The sequence below is a fragment of the Pongo abelii genome, chromosome 10, assembly GCF_028885655.2.
Source record: "Pongo abelii isolate AG06213 chromosome 10, NHGRI_mPonAbe1-v2.0_pri, whole genome shotgun sequence".
Lineage (NCBI taxonomy): Eukaryota > Metazoa > Chordata > Mammalia > Primates > Hominidae > Pongo > Pongo abelii.
Window position 1 is genome coordinate 50561185 of NC_071995.2, and position 17788 is coordinate 50578972.

General features: G+C 47.5%; 1 protein-coding gene across 1 annotated transcript; it reads right to left on the reverse strand.

The window, feature by feature from the left end:
- Positions 1 to 947: 947 nt before the first annotated feature.
- LOC100459936 (keratin, type II cytoskeletal 2 oral) lies at positions 948 to 9580 on the reverse strand. The gene is made up of 9 exons (XM_002823289.4): positions 8981 to 9580; positions 7649 to 7863; positions 5846 to 5906; positions 5047 to 5142; positions 4357 to 4521; positions 4134 to 4259; positions 3262 to 3482; positions 1814 to 1848; positions 948 to 1375 (listed from the first exon to the last, which is right to left on the reverse strand). Exons 1-9 carry the CDS (start codon positions 9578 to 9580, stop codon positions 948 to 950), a joined length of 1947 nt encoding a protein of 648 aa, XP_002823335.3.
- Positions 9581 to 17788: the final 8208 nt, after the last annotated feature.

Below are 17788 nucleotides of genomic sequence, written 5' to 3' on the forward strand. Positions count from 1 at the left end.
ATTCCAAGAGCTGTGTTTGCAGAAAGAGGATTGCTTCTGTGTCTGGCTGGGATGGGGGTGGAACAAAGGAACTGAAGTCCCAGTGGAATCTGTTTCCTTGATGAACTGCAGAACCTTCTTCTTCCAAGACTGAATTGCAGAGGCCTGCTCAGAGGCTGGAGGAAGGATGGGATGACTTTCTTGGGAGTGGGGAAGGTCTCCCCTAAACAACATACTCTGGGCAGACCTATCATGGGAACCTAACCAAATAGGTGGAGAAGCCGACTATTCAGTGGCCTTTATACCCACTTTTAAATTCCTGGAAGACCATCACCCCCACCTGATTTCTCATCACTTTTGGGTCATGATCTATTCTGTGACTCCTGGAATAAAAGACCAACACCAGAATGTGAAATTCAGTGCAATTTATTGAGAAAAGAAAGTGCAACATACTCATCACCAGAGGATCTGCAGCTCAGGGAATTAGGGAACAGAAGGGAGTCAGGATCTGAAGCCCAGATGTAGGGAGGGTTCCCTGGGAACCAGCAGTCTGGAGATCTTGACTGTGCACCCTCCAGCACTGAACCCATGGCTCTGCTCTCCTCAGACAGTGCTGAGATGACTGGCTTCAAATCACCAACTCCCAGTAAGAAAGGGAGATGGACCAGAGTGGGAACAGGCCAGGCTGTGAAATCCAAGACTGGCTTGGGCTCACGGGTTGCTGTCCAAAGTAAGGGGCCATTGCAGGAAGGTTTCCAGGGGCATCATCATCCCAGACCAGCAGCAGGACCTCCATGGCCCTGGGAAGGTCATGGGGATAGAGAAACCAGGAGTTCAGCTTCTTCTCCAGGGAACTTGAGGAAAAATGTGGTTGACCCATGTGCATCTATTGATGCCAAGCAGAGAGTGGGAAACACTATTGCAGGCTGAGTGGGAAGCAGGTGGTTATAGAGATTTGGAACAGTAAATCACTTGGTGGAGCTATGTTGGCTTGAGCTCGTGGTCTGGGAGAAGCGGATACTGGTGCTGCCTCCACCACCAGACTTGTAACCACTGCCTCCAGAAGTCTGGATGCTGCCAGAGCTGGAGCCCATTCCACTGTGGCCCACGGAGATGCTACCTGCACCGCCGAGCCTGCTCCCACTACTGCTGCTCTGGTAGCCCCCGCTGCTACCCCTGCCCCCAGTGCTGCCACTGCTGACCCCTCCATAGCCGCTGCTGCTGCCGCCACTGACTCCTCCATAGCCACTGCCACTGCCGCCACTGACTCCATAGCCGCTGCTGCTGCTGCTGCTGCCGCCTTTGTAGCCACCACTGCCACTGCCACTGACCCCTCCAAAAACTCCACGGCTATTGCCAGAGCTGCCACTTGTGCTGGTGACGTTGCTGACCACTGCTACAAGACAACAGGCACACAATTCAGGCAAAGGGCCTGGGAAACTGGAAGCCAAGGACTATATTACATCCCCACCCTGCTTGGCCATGTGACTTCGAGAAAGACGCTAACTTATCTAATGCCTCAGTTTGCAAACCATGAGAGTGAGCCTGGCCTCTAGTGCCTTCTCCCAAGAACAGGAACCAGAAATCCACAGAAATTTCTGATTTTCCAACCTAGGCCACTCCCCAAACCAGAGGGGTTTTAGCTTTGGCCTGAGAGGTTGTCAGCTTACACTAGGGGCAGAGCATGTGGCCATGGCCTGAGATCCTAGATGCTGTCAGGTGGCCTGACCTCCTTGGATGGAACAGGCCTTCTTGACTGAAGGTCAGTCAGTGAGGTTGCTTCCAGTTGCCCTTTTACAACCCAGGGAGAGGGTTTTTTGAATGGGCTACTTACAAATGCACACGGCACTCTGACACTCTCCAGACATCCTGAAAAGGAAGAGGAGAGGTGAATTCTTTCTGCAATAAGTCAATAACCAAAGAGTTGAGAGTTCACAACTTTGGGAGCCACACCCTCCCATTTGCCCCACTAGGGGTCAAGCTCCTGCCAGAAGAAAGCCTATTCCAAGCCTGTTTCTGTGACCATATCTCCCCAGAAAAGGGGGCTACTTCAAGAGTTGAGACTTCCCACACTTTTCCCCTTAGCCCTTAGAGATTATTTTCTCTAGGCAAACTACTTGACACCCAGCTCTGCCTTGATTGGCCTGTCCCCACCTCTCATCCCCTGCTAAGACCATCTTCCCACCTTAGCATGCCCTTTCATTCTTCTCTACCCAGTCCTGGATTTTTTATTTCCAATTCTGCCTTTCCAAGAAGGCTTCCACAATGAGCCCTCCTGGGGTGGTGGTGACATGATAGGGGTTGTTCAGGGTGGAGAAATATGGGAGGGGCTGACACTCAACACAGGATGGATTTGAAATGTACTACCTACACTGCCCATCTTCCTGTGTCTTTTTCTTGTTAAAGGAGCAGGCACGTCCACATATCTGAGAAGATATGGAATGGGTCTGCACACCTTGCCCATGTGTGCCCACTGGTGTTGACCACTCCCTCCTCATCCCATGACTCCTAATACACTTGACATCATCTTCACTCTCACTTTCCTTCTCATACTAGGGTTCTGCTTCCTCCATCAGATTGGGAGCTACCCAAGGACAGAGGGTTAGCTACCCCCTGAACACATGATGCATTGGGCAGAAACTCAGCAGAAAGATCTCTCAATTCTTGACACTCCTTTAGCATTTGATAACCACTTGCTAAGACTTTATCTGCTGCTTAATGTTGTATTATTTTCCAAGAGCATGGATGTATCAACCATCTCCCCATATGGACTCAGCTTCATGGGTGGGGCTTGTAGGACTGTCTATATTGAGCTTTCCAATATGGTAGCCAGTAGCCACATGATGCTATTTAAGTTAATTAAATTTAAATTAAATGTAAAACTCTGTTTCTCAGTTGCACTAGCCACATTTCCAGTGCTCAAGTGGCCAATGGCTACTGTATTGGACAGCACAGGAATAGAAAATTTTCATCATCTCAAAAAGTTCCAGTGGACAGCACTGGTCTATCACTTGTCATAATGCCAAAGAACTTTCCTAATACACTGCACATAGTGAAGCTCAATAGAGATATGTAACATGATATTGATGTCCATTAAATATTTGAGAGTTGGATGATCTCGATGGACATAAAATAGTGGGGCTTGAACCCTTGACTCTGTCATTCAAGACACTCCTTGCCCTTTGTCTGAGTGTTCCGTTCCTTATCTTCTTGCCCTCTTTCCACATTATCAAGGTCACTCTAAAACCATATCTGGAGAATAGTGATCCCATGGCCCCTCACCTGCACTCCTCTCCTTCCAGCAGCTTGCGGTAGGTGGCAATCTCCACATCCAGGGCCAGCTTGACATTCATCAGCTCCTGGTAGTCACGCAGGAGCCGAGCCAGGTCATCCTTAGCCTTCTGTAGGGCAGCCTGCAAGTCTTGGAGCTTGGCATTGGCGTCCTTGAGGGCCATCTCTCCACGCTGCTCAGCCTCTGCAATTGCTGTCTGCAGGTTGGCATTCTGAGGTAGAAGATCAATTAGCACAGTGGCCCAGAAACAAACACTTGATGTTTTCTAGGAGTAGATCTCTTCCCCCACATCCTGCATCCCTTCCTCCCTTTCCTTAGAAATCCCAATGGAGCATACTCAGAGAAAAGAAGTCAGTTTTGCAATTGGTTAATTCATCTTTGTCCCATTGAAATCAACTTGTGGCTCATCAAGAAAGGGAGCACTAATTTGCTTTCCTATGCTGTTACAGGTAGTAGTGGTCTGGTTAGTCTCTAATCTTTTTTGCAAGACTGTTAAAAACTCTCTTGCCTAATCACTTCATTCCAATGATACACAGCAGCCATCAAGGTTATGTGAAATGTGTGAGAAACAGCTTCACTAAGGGCAGATCCTGCTGAGAGCTGAGTGTTTAAGTCCAGAACTGCAGTTGCAAGATTTGTTAGGCAAACTGGAATAAACAAACATCTTTCTTGAGTGAGCATTCCAAGAAGTTCAACCTCCAACAGAAACATCTGGGAGAACAGAGTTTCCCAGACACTGTGCTATCCCACATGTGACACCATGAAAGGATGGAGAGAGCATGTAGCAGAGGAGCAGAGCTTATGCTGCTTCTCTCCGGGGCCCAGAAGACCTCCGGGGTCTCTCCGTTAAACCCAGCCCCACCTGCTTCTTGACATTTTCAATCTCAGCCCGTAGCCTCTGGATCATCCTGTTGACCTCCATGAGCTCACTCTTGGTGTTCCTCAGGTCATCCCCGTGCCTGCCAGCTGTGGTCTGCAGCTCCCCAAGCTGACAGAAGAAAAACCAATCAACATGGCTTTTGCAAATTGTTGGCACATTCTCGATGAAGGTCATCAGGATCTAAGGACACAGGGAGGGTTCCCACCTTTGTCTGGTACAGGGCCTCAGCTTCAGCCTTGCTCCTCTGGGCAATCTCCTCATACTGGGCCCGGACCTCGGCAATGATGCTGTCCAGGTCCAGGCAGCGGTTGTTGTCCATGGAAAGAACCACAGATGTGTCGCTGACATGGCTCTGCATCTGGGACAGCTCCTGCAGGAAACATGAATAGTTACTCTCACCATCCCCTGGACCGGGGGATGCTGGGAATCCTCCACTAGTGGAGACATCCCAAGGATAGGGCTAGAAGTAGATCAGTTGGAAAAATAAGCTCACACTTTAGGCCTGGCTACAGCCTAAAGGATGTTAGACAACAAGGTTAAAGGAAATATGCAAAATGTGCAAATATAATTGGGCTGTCAGCCTGAAAGTATTAGCCAATGAGTCCTATTGTGTAAGTTTCCATGGGCCCCCAGCAGGGAGGAGTATTATGAAGAAGCCAGCTATGATATGGATATAGAAGCCAGAGAGAAGGTGCAGAGCAAAATGGCCTGAGGACCTGTGGGCCAGGTCTATGCAGACTGAAGGAGCTCAGTTAACATTTCCCAGGTGGGGTGGAGATGAGTCCTGAGCCCCATTGCTGGTTTTGTGAGTGTTGTGCTGTTTGGCTGTCCCCTAAAGTTATGCTTGGGAAGAATCAGACAGGAAGGTTCTGGAGCTTGCAAACCAAGAAATCACCATCTCATAGAGGGTCCTCAGGAAGCTGACTTCATCTGTCAGGCTGTCCACTTTGGCCTGCAGCTCCACCTTGTTCATGAAAGCCACATCCACATCCTGCAGAGGAGGTCAGAAACCCAGAGAATGACCCTCTGTTCCCCTCCCACCCAGTGGCTCTTTCCTAAGCCCTCATGTCTCGTCTTTGTTCCTCCCCCAGCTCTCCTCCTAATTGTGACTTCTCATCTTCCCTTTTAAAATAAGGAAGATCAAAGTGGCTTTCTTCCTTTTCCTTGCTTGACATATCAAACCCCAATGCTTTAACAAAATACAAACCATAAGGCACAGAGTAACCATCTGATTTTAGGGTAGAAAAATCATATTTACCTAATATGTATGTGACTTTGGCTATATAGTACCAGAAATCCCACCCTCCTGAACAGAAATTAGGGTATTCTCACTACATCACTTTTACAATGACCGGTTTAAATATGCTACAAGTATTTGTTGATTGTTATTAATAGCATCTGGAGTACATTTGTAGGCTGAAAATCTTGATTAATCCTACACATAAAGCGCTCATTATTGGTTCGCATTGCTAATCAGCTCATTAGTCACAGTAACATTTTAACATACCTTCCTATGGTAATATGCTTAGAGCAGCTTCCTTCATGAAACATTTCATTTCCAAAAATGTAAGGAAAAATGTCAATCCCACACACAGTATAAGGTCACTGTGCCCCAGAACAGCTAGCTGTGCACTCTCTCCATGGGGGCAGCTCCCAGAAAGGAAACCTGGATATGCTGGTCCAGGCTCACCTACCTTCTTGAGCCCCACAAACTCATTCTCTGCCACAGTGCGTTTGTTGATTTCATCTTCATACCTGGAACAAGAAGAGGCACACATTTGAACACTGGCATTTCAGAAGTAAAAAAGAGAGGTGAGGATTCCAGGCACTCTCCTCACCTGTGCAGAGACAGGACGAGCTTCATGGGCACGTGCAGTTACACAGGACCCTGGACTCAGGGTCCTCACACTTAGTTCAATGCTGGCACCATATTGACAATCTTTCTTTTTTTTTTTTTTCTGAGACAAGGTTTCACCCTGTCACCCAGGCTGGAGTGCAGTGGCACAAACATGGCTCACTGTGGCCTCAACCTCTCAGGCTCAAGCAATCCTCCTGCCTCAGACTCCCAAGTAGCTGGGACCAGAGGCATGCACCACCACGTCCAGACAATTTTTTAATCTTTAGTAGAGACAAGGTCTCACTTTTTTGCCCAGGCTGATCTCGAACTGCTGGGCTCAAGTGATTCTCCGTCCTCAGCTTCCCAAAGTACTGGGATTACAGGCATGATTGAAATTCTTAATAATTTTGCAACTAGGTTTCTGCATTATCATTTTGCACTGAGCCCTGAAAATCATGTAGCTGGTCCTGCCCAGAGACCTCTCAGAGCTCAGGGCACTGCCTGGCCCTCTTCCCTCTAAATCCAGTGACGGGCAGAGGTATGGGCAGTCAGGGTGAGAGGGCAAACTTCAAGGAGCTTGATAACTTGCCTAGGCTCTTTGATTGACTTTGCAAAGCACAATGGGTGCATATGGAACCGAGTGAAATGTTTGCTGTCATTGGGCATTTCTGCCTATTTCCTCTGTTTCTGTTTTCCTTCATTACAGTTACTTCTTATAGGAATTTCAGTGAAGAATGAATTCATATCTTCTGAATGCATCAAAGTTGTGGGATTCCTGCCTGTTAAGGACTAAAATCTACTACCAAGTGTTTGTATTTCATAAAGCTTGAGGAATTGGACTGATTCTAGGAGAAAAGAGGTCTCTGGGCAGGACCTCTTTTTTTCCTCTAGGAGAAAAGAGGTCTCTGGGACCTCTTTTGGGAATATGAATCTGAGTTGCCACTGGATTCCCAGAGCCCAGCACAGAGCCTGCCACAGAGTGGGTGCCCACCAGGTTTGTGTGGTTGAATTGGAATAGGGCCTCTGCAGAGCAGGCGTGCCGTCCCTGTAAGTTCTGACCCCTGGGGAAGTCGGGAGCTCCCTCCCACCTTGAGAGGCCCAGTTTGCTCCTCGCAGACCTCAGCGGATATGGACTGCAACTTGGAACGTAGAGGAGGAGGCAAACCAAAGCTGCAGAACAGGAGATTGGACTGGACACACTGAAAAAGGCCTTTACCAAGTGCAACCCTGGACATCTGCCTAGAATCCCCAGGAGCTAGGGAAGCACTCACTCCTGGGGCCTGTCCACACCTATGATTCAGAATACCTAAGACTGGAATACAGGAATACGCATTGTTGACAAGCATCCGAGGTGATTCCTATGTACAGTCAAGTGTGGCAGACTCCCCATCCTAAATGATTCTAAACTCTGGGAGGACTCTTTTGTCCCTCTGGGCTGGAATAGGAGGGGGCCCACCTGGAGACTGAAATCTGTGTCATAGCCACATGGGAGTCTCAGTCCCCACCCTCTCACCCCCTTCTACTTGGTCATGCTTCAGTCAATAAATCCATCCCAGAGTATTGACTGAAGGCACAGTTGGGAACAGTTGAAATCCCAAATTAGGATCACACCTCCCTGCTAATTCCCCAGAAGGGGAAACTTCCCCGGAGGAGCCCTCACTTCTTTTTGAAGTCTTCCACCAGGTCCTGCATGCTTTTCAGCTCTCCCTCCAGGTTCCCCCTCTCCCCTAGAAGTGAATCTAGCTGCTTGCGTAGGAAGCTGATGTAGGATTCAAAACAAGGCTCCAGGCTGCTGGGCCCTGAGCCTGTGGTCTGCTGCTGGAGCAGTTCCCACTTGGTCTCCAGGACCTTGTTCTGCTGTTCCAGGAACCGCACCTGTGTCAAAGAGGGGAGAAAAGGAGTCAGCTTCTTGAGTTGGGCATGGGGGCTGCCCATCCCAAATGGCAGAAGTGTGGAGAAGGAACCCAGTTCTTCTCCAATTTCAACTTCTCCAAAGTTCAATCTGCAATTTCCCCTGTTTTTAAATTTGGGAAGGATGAAGATTTAGAAAAGGGAAAGCTAAAATTTGTTGAGTGATTATGCCTTACCTGTTATTTTCATGTATTTCCATCACATTTAATCCTCACAACCACCTATAAAGGAGTTGCTGTGATCCCCATTTTGTAGATAAGGAAACTGAGACTCAAAGAGTTTAAGTTTCCCAAAGTGACAAGTCTACTGAGTGACAAAGCTAAGAATCAAACCCAGGACTGCCCTGGGTCTATAGGGATCCTTCAGAATACCACTAAAGTAGGTAAGCACAAATAAAGTTTGTCATTGTTTTTTTAGATGTAAGCTTTTTTCAGCTCCATAAAGGCAGTGAAAACAGTCAATGAAGTCTAACATTTCTTTAGAAGTTTCACATAAGAAGACCTCCTTTCAGTTATTCAGCTTGCAGCTGACCTAGAATTCACTTCAGATCTTGGGTTCAGTCCCACACAGACCCAGCACACCCTCCTCTGCCCCAGCATGGACAGCTCAATTTAATTACTGGCTGAAGCACAGCGTCATTTGGAAGGTAAGGCAGCTGCCAATACTCCTCATTTAGAGGCAGCCCCAAGATCTGTGCTAACACAAGTTTTTGATTACCAGCTAGTTTGGATTATCAAGCAATTGCTTTTCAGGAGAAATTGAAGTAACTGCAATAATTTCATGACTAAAATGGCTCATTCTTCAAAGAGCTAAGAGCATGTTTGGACCCCCATTTCATTTACCCTCATCTCATTCTTAGCAGGAAACCAGGACCAGGAATTCTTCCCCCCATTTCACAGCTGGAAAAAGAAGGCCCAAAAAGTGAAAGAGGCATGATCACTGTCCTGTAGGGACCAAGACAGCACCAGGACAAGAGCCAAGCACCCCTGCCCTGTGTGTCTCACAGGTCTCCATGGCATCTTTCTACACCAAGCCCTGGGCACCCCAAACCCTCCACAGCACCTCTTGGCCTTGCCCTCACCTTGTCGATGAAGGAGGCAAACTTGTTGTTGAGGGTCTTGATCTGCTCCCTCTCCTGGGCCTTTACTTGTCCAATCTGGGGGTCGATCTCCACATTGAGGGGCTGCAGGAGACTCTGGTTGATAGTCACTTCCTGAATTCCCCCAGGAAAGCCCCCAGGGCCAAAGCCACCAGGACCACCAAAGCTGCCAGGCCCACCAAATACACCAGGACCACCAAAGCCACTAGCTCCACCAAAGCCACCAGCCCCTCCAAAACCACTACCTACTCCTCTACCACCACCAAAGCCACCACCATAGCTGCCCCCAAAGCCACCTCCATAGCCACCTGCAAAGCCACAGCTGCTCCGCCCTCCCCCAAAGCCTCCAGCCCGGGAGCCACCAGCTGCCACGCTGATGGAGATGCTCTTGTTGCCGCCCAGGTTGTAGAGGCTGCGACTGCCAAAGCCACCTGCTCCGCTCCAGAAGCCACAGGCCCCTCCGCCAGCTCTCCCAGAGCGGGCCACACAGCTCATCCTGCTGCTACCAGAGACCACAGCAGAGTGGCCAGAGAAAACCTGGCTCCCACCACTGAAGGATTTCTTGCAGACTTGTCTGTTCATAGTGAGAGAGCTTGGAGGCGAGCTAGTAATCACTTAGCAAGAGCTGAGAGGGATGGGGACAAGAGAGGAGACTGGCCTTTATATACCAGGGAGTTTGGCTTGGCAAAAGGAGAGGCAAGCAATTAGTTGAGAGTCATCTTGGGTTTGGTTTGCCTCGTAGGCATTAAGTTACTTCTTGGTTCCCAACACACCTCAAAGATAATCCTCTGGGCCAGAGTGGCTTTGCTTTCTTAGCTTAATCACCTAAATTTGCCTCAGTTGACAAAATGCTGGAGCTCTCCTCCCTCCCTGTGTTGCTGTCATCAAGGGTTTCAGGGAACCCAAGCAGCATCTGATCCAGCAGGAGGAAGCAGCTTTAGACACCAGGGGATCTGGAGCCATAAGCTCCCTGACACAAGGGTGAGGATCGGACAACCTCTTCCGGGTGGGCTGGGTCCCTCCCTGCAGCACCACAGTGTCCACAGGCTCCCACAATGGCTGCGCCCGTCTCTCCCATCATTGGGCCTTGTCTTCTGGTGGCATGTCACCTGTTCCAAACTCTTCAGAGGGCTTGGCATGGGAGCGGAAGTGAGAGGCGCCCAGACCCATAGAGTCTGCTCTGCCAGCACCTCAGCCAAAGGCATCCATCTCAGCAAACCTGGAGTCTGGGCTGAGAAATGCTACTTATGGGAAAGAAATTACAGTGGAGGTAAACACGTCTAGCTCCTGGAACAGGGAGCAAACAAGTGTGAGGTTTGGGAAGAAGAGGGGGCATGCACTGTGGAGAGCCTCAGACTAAGCCCTCCCTCCACCATCCTAGACTGACAGCAGGCAATTTCTGGACCCAGAAGCAAGAGGAGACAGAATCTGGGAACCCTCCAGCTGGCTGGTAGAGTTGGCTCAAGGACCCCATTCATCTTAGGAGAAGAGTGTATGTTGTGTCTAGGCCCCAACTCAGATCTTCTGGAGGGGATCCCCTCCCTGCTTTACCCCCTGGTCTGGGTCAGATGCCCCTCCTTGTCTTCCCACCATACCCTGTACTTTTCCCATCATGGCCCTGACATAAAGTATACTTACCTGCTTACTTGTCCATACCCCTCTGGTCCCTGAGCTTCTTGAGGGCAAGGCTTGATTCCTGCCCATTCTAAATTATCCTAAATGTCCAGTTCCTAGCATAGGGTAAGCACAGCACAAACGTGTTAACTGACTGATGACTGATGTCTAAGAATGCAAATACCTAAAACCAGCTCCCACCCCAGACCTATGAATGAAAATCTTCAGAGGAAAGGCTTGAGAGTTTGCATTTTTAACAAGCCCTCTAGGTCATTCCTATAATGCAGAAAGTCTGGGAAGCCCTGGTCTAGACCATGGCTACTCCATATGGGCCAGGAATAGGAGGATGGAGGACCCCTGATGGCAGAACGAATGACACATGATGAGCTACTGCTGTCACTGCCAAGAGCTCAGCAGACCCCAAACCCCATCCAACCCACCTCCACACCCAAACACACCACACAGGGCAAGACCAAATCCTCAGGTTTTTGTCTGCATAGGAGATTTCACATGTATGACAGGAGCAGGTGGCACTGATTCTAGACTCCCTGAGAAATTGGTGGGGGGTCTATTCCCAGAATTCCAGCCAAATTGGCAGTGGGTGCTCTGTCTCTCTGAGTTTCTGGTTTCTGAACAGTCCAGTCTAGAGGAGAGGATTGGTCTGAGAACCTGGGAACCACCTTGAGTTGAGCGACTTCCAGAGCTCTGCAGCTAATTCTCAGCTCTCTGCTCTGTAGCTTGTCTGGTGTCAGATCCCAGATCCACTATCCACCAACTTTTAGGCCTTGGACAAGTTACTTAACTTTTATGTGTCTGCTTTATCAATTGTAAAATGGGGCTAAGAATGGCAAGTACTTTATGGGGTTGTTGTGAGCACTAAACAAGTTAAGTAAATATAAAATGCTTAGCCCAGTGCTTGACACATAGCAAGCACTGTATGTTTAGCTACTTGCCAGTACTCTATTTGGGGGAATGGAGAAGCGATAACATGTTTGGCCCTGGCTGTTCTCAAGACAACTTTGCATCCCTAAGAAGCTCACCAAAGGTGAGGAAAGGAGGCTGAATAGGAGTGAAGAATTAGAAAGCCAACTTGGGATAGAAAAGACTGAGACCTATACTGAATAGGGTTGGGTTGGGTGACCTTGGGCCACGATTTAACGTAAGTCTGTGTTCTAATCTGCCAAACCCTTTCCTACCTTACTGGTTTTTGGTGAGACTTGCAGGATAATGTAAGTCAAAGTCCTTTGAAAATCACAAAATTCCACACAGGAGTAAGATAGCTGTGGTCTAACAGAAAACCTGTCATCATGGAATTCCGAAGACCTGGGTTCAAATCCTATGTCTACCTCTCACTATGTGGTGACCTTGGACAAGGTACTTGACTTCTCTCTCTCCTTATTTGTAAAAAGTGGCATTGATCCTACTTGCAGGATTGTTTTGAAATTTAAATACATAGTATTCCGCAATATATGTTTGGATTTTTAAATTAACATCATTCATCCACAGGTAATCCAGGAAGAGGATTTCATGTTGAGTTCTTCCATGAGACATTTATACTCCACCCATCAATTGAATGACAGCCCCTCCTGGTAAGGTCTTTCCTCATATTCTCTGGATCCTTTAAAAGCAGAAGATCACGTGCCCTTCCTGGAAAGAAAGCTTCAGGCTCAGCTGAAGCTCCAGGTGAGAGTCCAAAGCAAACAAGAACAGACATAAATGTCTCTGATTCCCTTCCCTCCCTTGGCTGCAGTGCTGAGGTGGTGGGAGGCAGCCTCTGATGTGTGGCTCACCTCTGCCACACTGGCGTAGGCTGGAGAAGCGTGGTGGAGAAAGGTGATGCACAGATCACAAAAGCACGGGTTTGGGCTGGGTCGCCTAATCGTGTCGCCTGAGCCTGCCAAAGCATCGCCTTATTTAGCAGATGGGGATTGTCTTCTCAGCAGTTGAATGGAGCTGCTGGAAGTACCCAGAGTTGCTGTCCTCACCAACATTGCCCTCATTCACTGTAGGATCTTTCAGAACAGAATCTAAAGTGTCTGCCTACTGCCAGCAATCTGAGTTCCAATCCCTCACTGCCGGAACCTTCTGTGTAAAGCTTGCCAGATGCCTGAGCACCCTGGATTTTTATTTCCCCACCTATAAAATTGGGGGCACTAAAACCAAGTAGTTATTCCCTCTAACCAAATTGCTATCTGGTAGTCAACAGCGGTGAGAAGACTTCAGATTGCCTGTAACATAATTATGAGTGGAGGAATGCATCATGAGACAGTAGTCATTACCCTTGGCCAAAGTGAGCAGATATCCCTCTCCACCACCATCTGCTGAGGATGAGGGAGCCATGGCTGCTGCCTCTTTCTCCATGGAGGTTCGCAGATCCCATTTGCAAGATAATCACCAATTTGTTCTCAAAAATAAAAAAAGAATAATTAACGTTCTGGGTATGCTGCCCCTGGACTAGGAATTAGCATTCTTTTCTTGTTGAAATAAAAGCTTGTCAATAATGAAGCAGTTTTAACCAATGGACAGTAAAAATAATTACCATATAGAGCAAGATTTATAGTGAAAGCTTGATAAAGAAGCAAACATCTAAGTACAACTAAGTCCTTATGTTACTAAGGTCTTAGCTGTTAGCAACCACAATTTGTTCTGATTCTGGTCTAATCTCTACACGTGATTAAAATACACTCCAGCTCACCCCTAATTCTTTATCTGGTACTTGGATCTCTCCGAGGGCTTATGCAGGGCAGAATTCTATCTCCAAGAAGGCCCTGATTAAAAGGTTCTGTGATTACATAAATTTGGGAAATGAAAAATCTATAGCTCTTTCTTGGGATTTTAGTAAAGCTATTTAGCATATTAAAAGCCCTAAGAAGTCCTATGGAAAATAATCTTTTTGCCTTAATTTAATCACAGCTTCCCAAATTTAACAACAAAATCTTTCTATCTTAATATCTACATGCTGTCAAGTATACTCGGGAAACGCTCGTCCAACTAGCCATCTGGGATTGATGAGAATGTGCAGATAGACCAATCAGGGGGTTAGGGCATAAGGAGACATCCTCATTCCTGGAGAGAGAGCACTTGCTCCAAGTGAGCTCCTCATCCCTGGAGAGAAACCACTTGCTCCAAGTGAGATAGCAGGAAGCTGAGAGCAGACTAAGGCCTGGGGTTGAAGAGGCAGCAAGAAGGGCACTGGGATGCTGAAAACTGGACAGGTTCTCTAAAGACCAGCTCTCCTGTCAATGAATATTTCTCACCAATAAATGGATTTGGCTGAATATTTCCAAAAACCATGGATATTTCATGGGCATGCTGGATTTTCTGGAACTCAACTAACTGCATCTCCTCCTCTCTTTCCTTGCAGCTTGAAAGAGTGGAAAATATGGAAGCCTTGGAATTAGACGAGCCTGTGTTCAGATCCCAGCCTTGCCACTTTCCAGCTGCATGGCATCAGGCAAGGCGTTTTACCCTCCGGACCTCAGTTTCCCATTCAGCAAATTGGAGTTAGCACAGCCTCCTCATAGAGTTGCAGTGGGGACTGTAGGAGGTAAAGTTGGAAAACCCTTACACAAAGCAGGTGCTCAACACATGGCAGCCCTTGTGATGATGATGTCAATGTAGGAAGCCCTCCTAGAAGGTGTCAGTTTGGAAGCTGAAGAGGAGGGAGGAGTTCTAAGGGGTAGCCCAGTTTAGGGTCAAGGCAACAGTGAAGTCTCTGATTATTTTGCAACAAGTTGCAAAGAATCATAGTGTCTATATTGAGAATTACATAAAAGCCATTTTCCCATGTCTGGCCAAGCCATTTTCCCACTATAGGGCCTCATCAGTAATGCAATCTATCAATCAGCAAACACTTATTGATCTCCTACATACTTTCTAGAGGTGTGGGGACTATGTTTCAGTGAAAATAATTTCCTCTTTCAAATCTTAACTCTTATTGCCCATCTGTGAATAGAATTTTAAAATAGCTAACATTGACTGCCTGACATATACAAGTCACTGACAGGTTGTTTACATGTGTCGTTTCTAATTGTCACAAAAACTTTGTAAGGTAGGAACTTTCATTCACATTTTACAGATAGGGCATGAGGTTAATTAACTTGCCTCAAGTCAATTCACTTGCAAGCTTGGATTTTAATCAGACTGTCCAACCCCAAAGCCTGTCATAAGTTCATGAATGCTTTTCTTCTGTATAGACTTCAGCAAGTCAAATTACACCATCCCAAAGTGAAAAGTCCACTTTGACATGTAAAGAACCCACCAATATTCTCTCCACCTGACCACCACATGATAGGTTGGACACCAGCCATGTGCAACCTACCATGCTAGCCAGGGTCACCAAGGCACTGGTCAGGACAGTCTTTCAGGGACAGAACACATGGGTGTGCATGGAATTTATAGATGACAAGAGCCGCTCCATCATCTGCAATGTAAAAGGTCTTCACCCTGTTGGAGAAAGAGCAAGAGGCCAGGAGTTTGTGCTGAGCTTAGCTGCTTGCTGGATCTTAGATGCTGGAGTTGACCACTTGGCCCACAGAAATGATTTGCCACAATCTTCTCTTTCACTTTTTTTTTTTTTTTTTTTTTTTTGAGACGGAGTCTCACTCTGTTGCTCAGGCTGGAGTGCAGTGGCACGATCAAGGCTCACTACAACCTCTGCCTCCCAGGTTCAGGCGATTCTCCTGCCTCAGCCTCCCAAGTAGCTGGGATTACAGGCGCCCACCACCATGCCTGGCTAATTTTTGTATGTTTAGTAGAGACGGGGTTTCACCATGTTGATCAGGCTGGTCTCAAACTCCTGACCTCAGGTGCTCCACCGGCTTCGGCCTCCCAAAGTACTGGGATTACAGGCATGAGCCACTGTATTTTGTTTTTGCTCACCAAATGGGTAATCAAGATGCACCTTTAAATAATACATTTGTGTTGCATGTTAAAAAAAAAACCCCACCCTTAGAATGGTCAGATCTGCCTTGAAGCATCAACTTGTGTTGATGAAAATACTTTTAAACCTTGTGAATTCCATTGTGGCATCAAGGAGGAACACCCATCATTATCAAGGTATTCTCCTAATCAATCTCAATGGCTTCTCTGTCTGGAGATCAGAACTCCCCAGAGTTGAACATGGGCCCGCTCACCGTCACAGAGCCTCAGCTGTAGAAACCTCGTCTGCTAATGTAGAAACTTCAGGTTTGGTTTCTGGCTCAAAACTGTGGAAAGTCGTTAGTCCACATACAAGGGAGGACATCCTAGAGTCCAAGAAGACACCAACCGGCCCCATTCAGCAGCATAGTACAGTAGTTACATGTGTACCCTTTGGATTTGAGGCCAGATCTGCCACTTCCCATCAGTCATGTCACTCTGCTTCTCCAAGCCAGTGTCCTCATCTAGAAAATGAGGATAATTGCCGCCTGCCTCCTATGGCAGTTGCAAAGGTTGAAATGAGATGACATATGCAAAATGCCCAGCATATGACTTGCACTAGTCACAAAAGTTAGTTGTTTAATCCAGTTGTTTTTGTTAAATATGTCAGGGCAGTAATTACCTTTAAGAGTCTACCCTACCCTTTTCAAAATCTCATTAGCTTAGTGAAGCTCACAGTGCCTGCTATGTGCCAGGCATTTTGCTGGTCACTGAGGAGCACAAAGATGAATCAGGCAGAGCCATCCCTTCGAGTAACTTCTATTTTAATGTGGAGAACAGTCACTGAAACTAGTCATTTTAATATAATATGGCACATGATAAAAAGGGATAGACAAAGTCCCATGGGAGTCCAGACAGATGCTCAGTGCCATGGAGGGTCTAGGAAGGCTTTCAGGAGGCAGTGCCTGGGTAATCCTCAGTGATAAGTGAGGCAGGGCAAGCGGGTGAAGGCGGGATGAGCATTCCTGGCAGAGAACAGAGCATCAAAGGCACAGAGGCGTGAGAAAGCCAGGTTGATACCAGAACTGCAGGCACCTTGCGGGCCATTTGCACAGGTCTTGAAAGTCTCCACATAAGGCCACACTGTTTCCTTGGCTTTTTTCCTATGTCTTCATCCAGAATAAAAGGGCATTTCCATTTTAAAATAAACAAACTTCAGCCAGGCATGGTGGCTCATGCCTGTAATCCTAGCGCTTTGGGAGGCCGAGGCGGGCGGATTGCCTGACTCAGGAGTTCAAGACCAGCCTGGGCAACATGGTGAAAGCCCATCACTACTAAAATACAAAAAAAAAAAAAAGTTAGCCAGGCGTGGCGGTGTGCACCTGTAGTCCCAGCTACTCGGGAGGCTGAGGCAGGAGAATCACTGGAACCCAGGAGGCAGAGGTTGCAGTGAGCTGAGATCATGCCACTGCACTCCAGCCTGGCAGCAGAGTGAGACTCCATCTCATTTAAAAAAAAAAAAAAAAACTTCTACAAATACATACTTCCCTCAAATCCAGAAGGGTCTTTATCCAGTTCAGCTATAACCCATATCACTGTAACTAAAGATCTTCTCCCAAGGAGAGAAGTGAATGAGATGACCTCTTGTTTGGCACAGCCTTCTCTGCAGTGGCACTGTGGACATTTGAGGCTGGCTGTTTCTATGTTGAAGGGGGCTGGCTTGTGTGATGTGGGATGTTTAGTAGCAACCTGTCCTCTACTCTCTAGATGCCAGTAGCACTCCCCCACTTGTGACAACCAAAAATGTCACCAGACATTGCTATATGTTCCCTGGGGAGCAAAATTGCCCCCACTGAGAGTCACAGCATTAGTTCCACCTACAGTCACCTTCTCCTGCCACCGTCTTCTCCAGTGATTGACGGAGCTGTCACCATTCAGTCTCATCACCACAGATTCCAAAAGTATCAGATTGTCCCAGCACACCTCCATCAATGGTTCCCTAGGAGAGCCAAGTCACCTTCAGCCTTCAGCCTGGGCTGGAAGTGTTGATGGGGATTAGCTCTATCTTAGGCACAACAGAGATGTGCATTAGACAGTGTGTGTGCCAGAAGGGCTTGTGAAGGATGTAGTGAAGATTCAGATAAAATGTGTGAAGAAGCATTTTCAGAACTTATGTGAGTTTTTCTCGGTCATCCCAAGATTACCTCAAGGTGCCCACATTTTTTGTCTTTGTCTTTGTCTTTGCATAGAGGGAGAATGCACCTGGGCTGAAGTGCTGAGAGGGCAGAGAGAAGGGGCAGTCCAAATCCCAGAAAG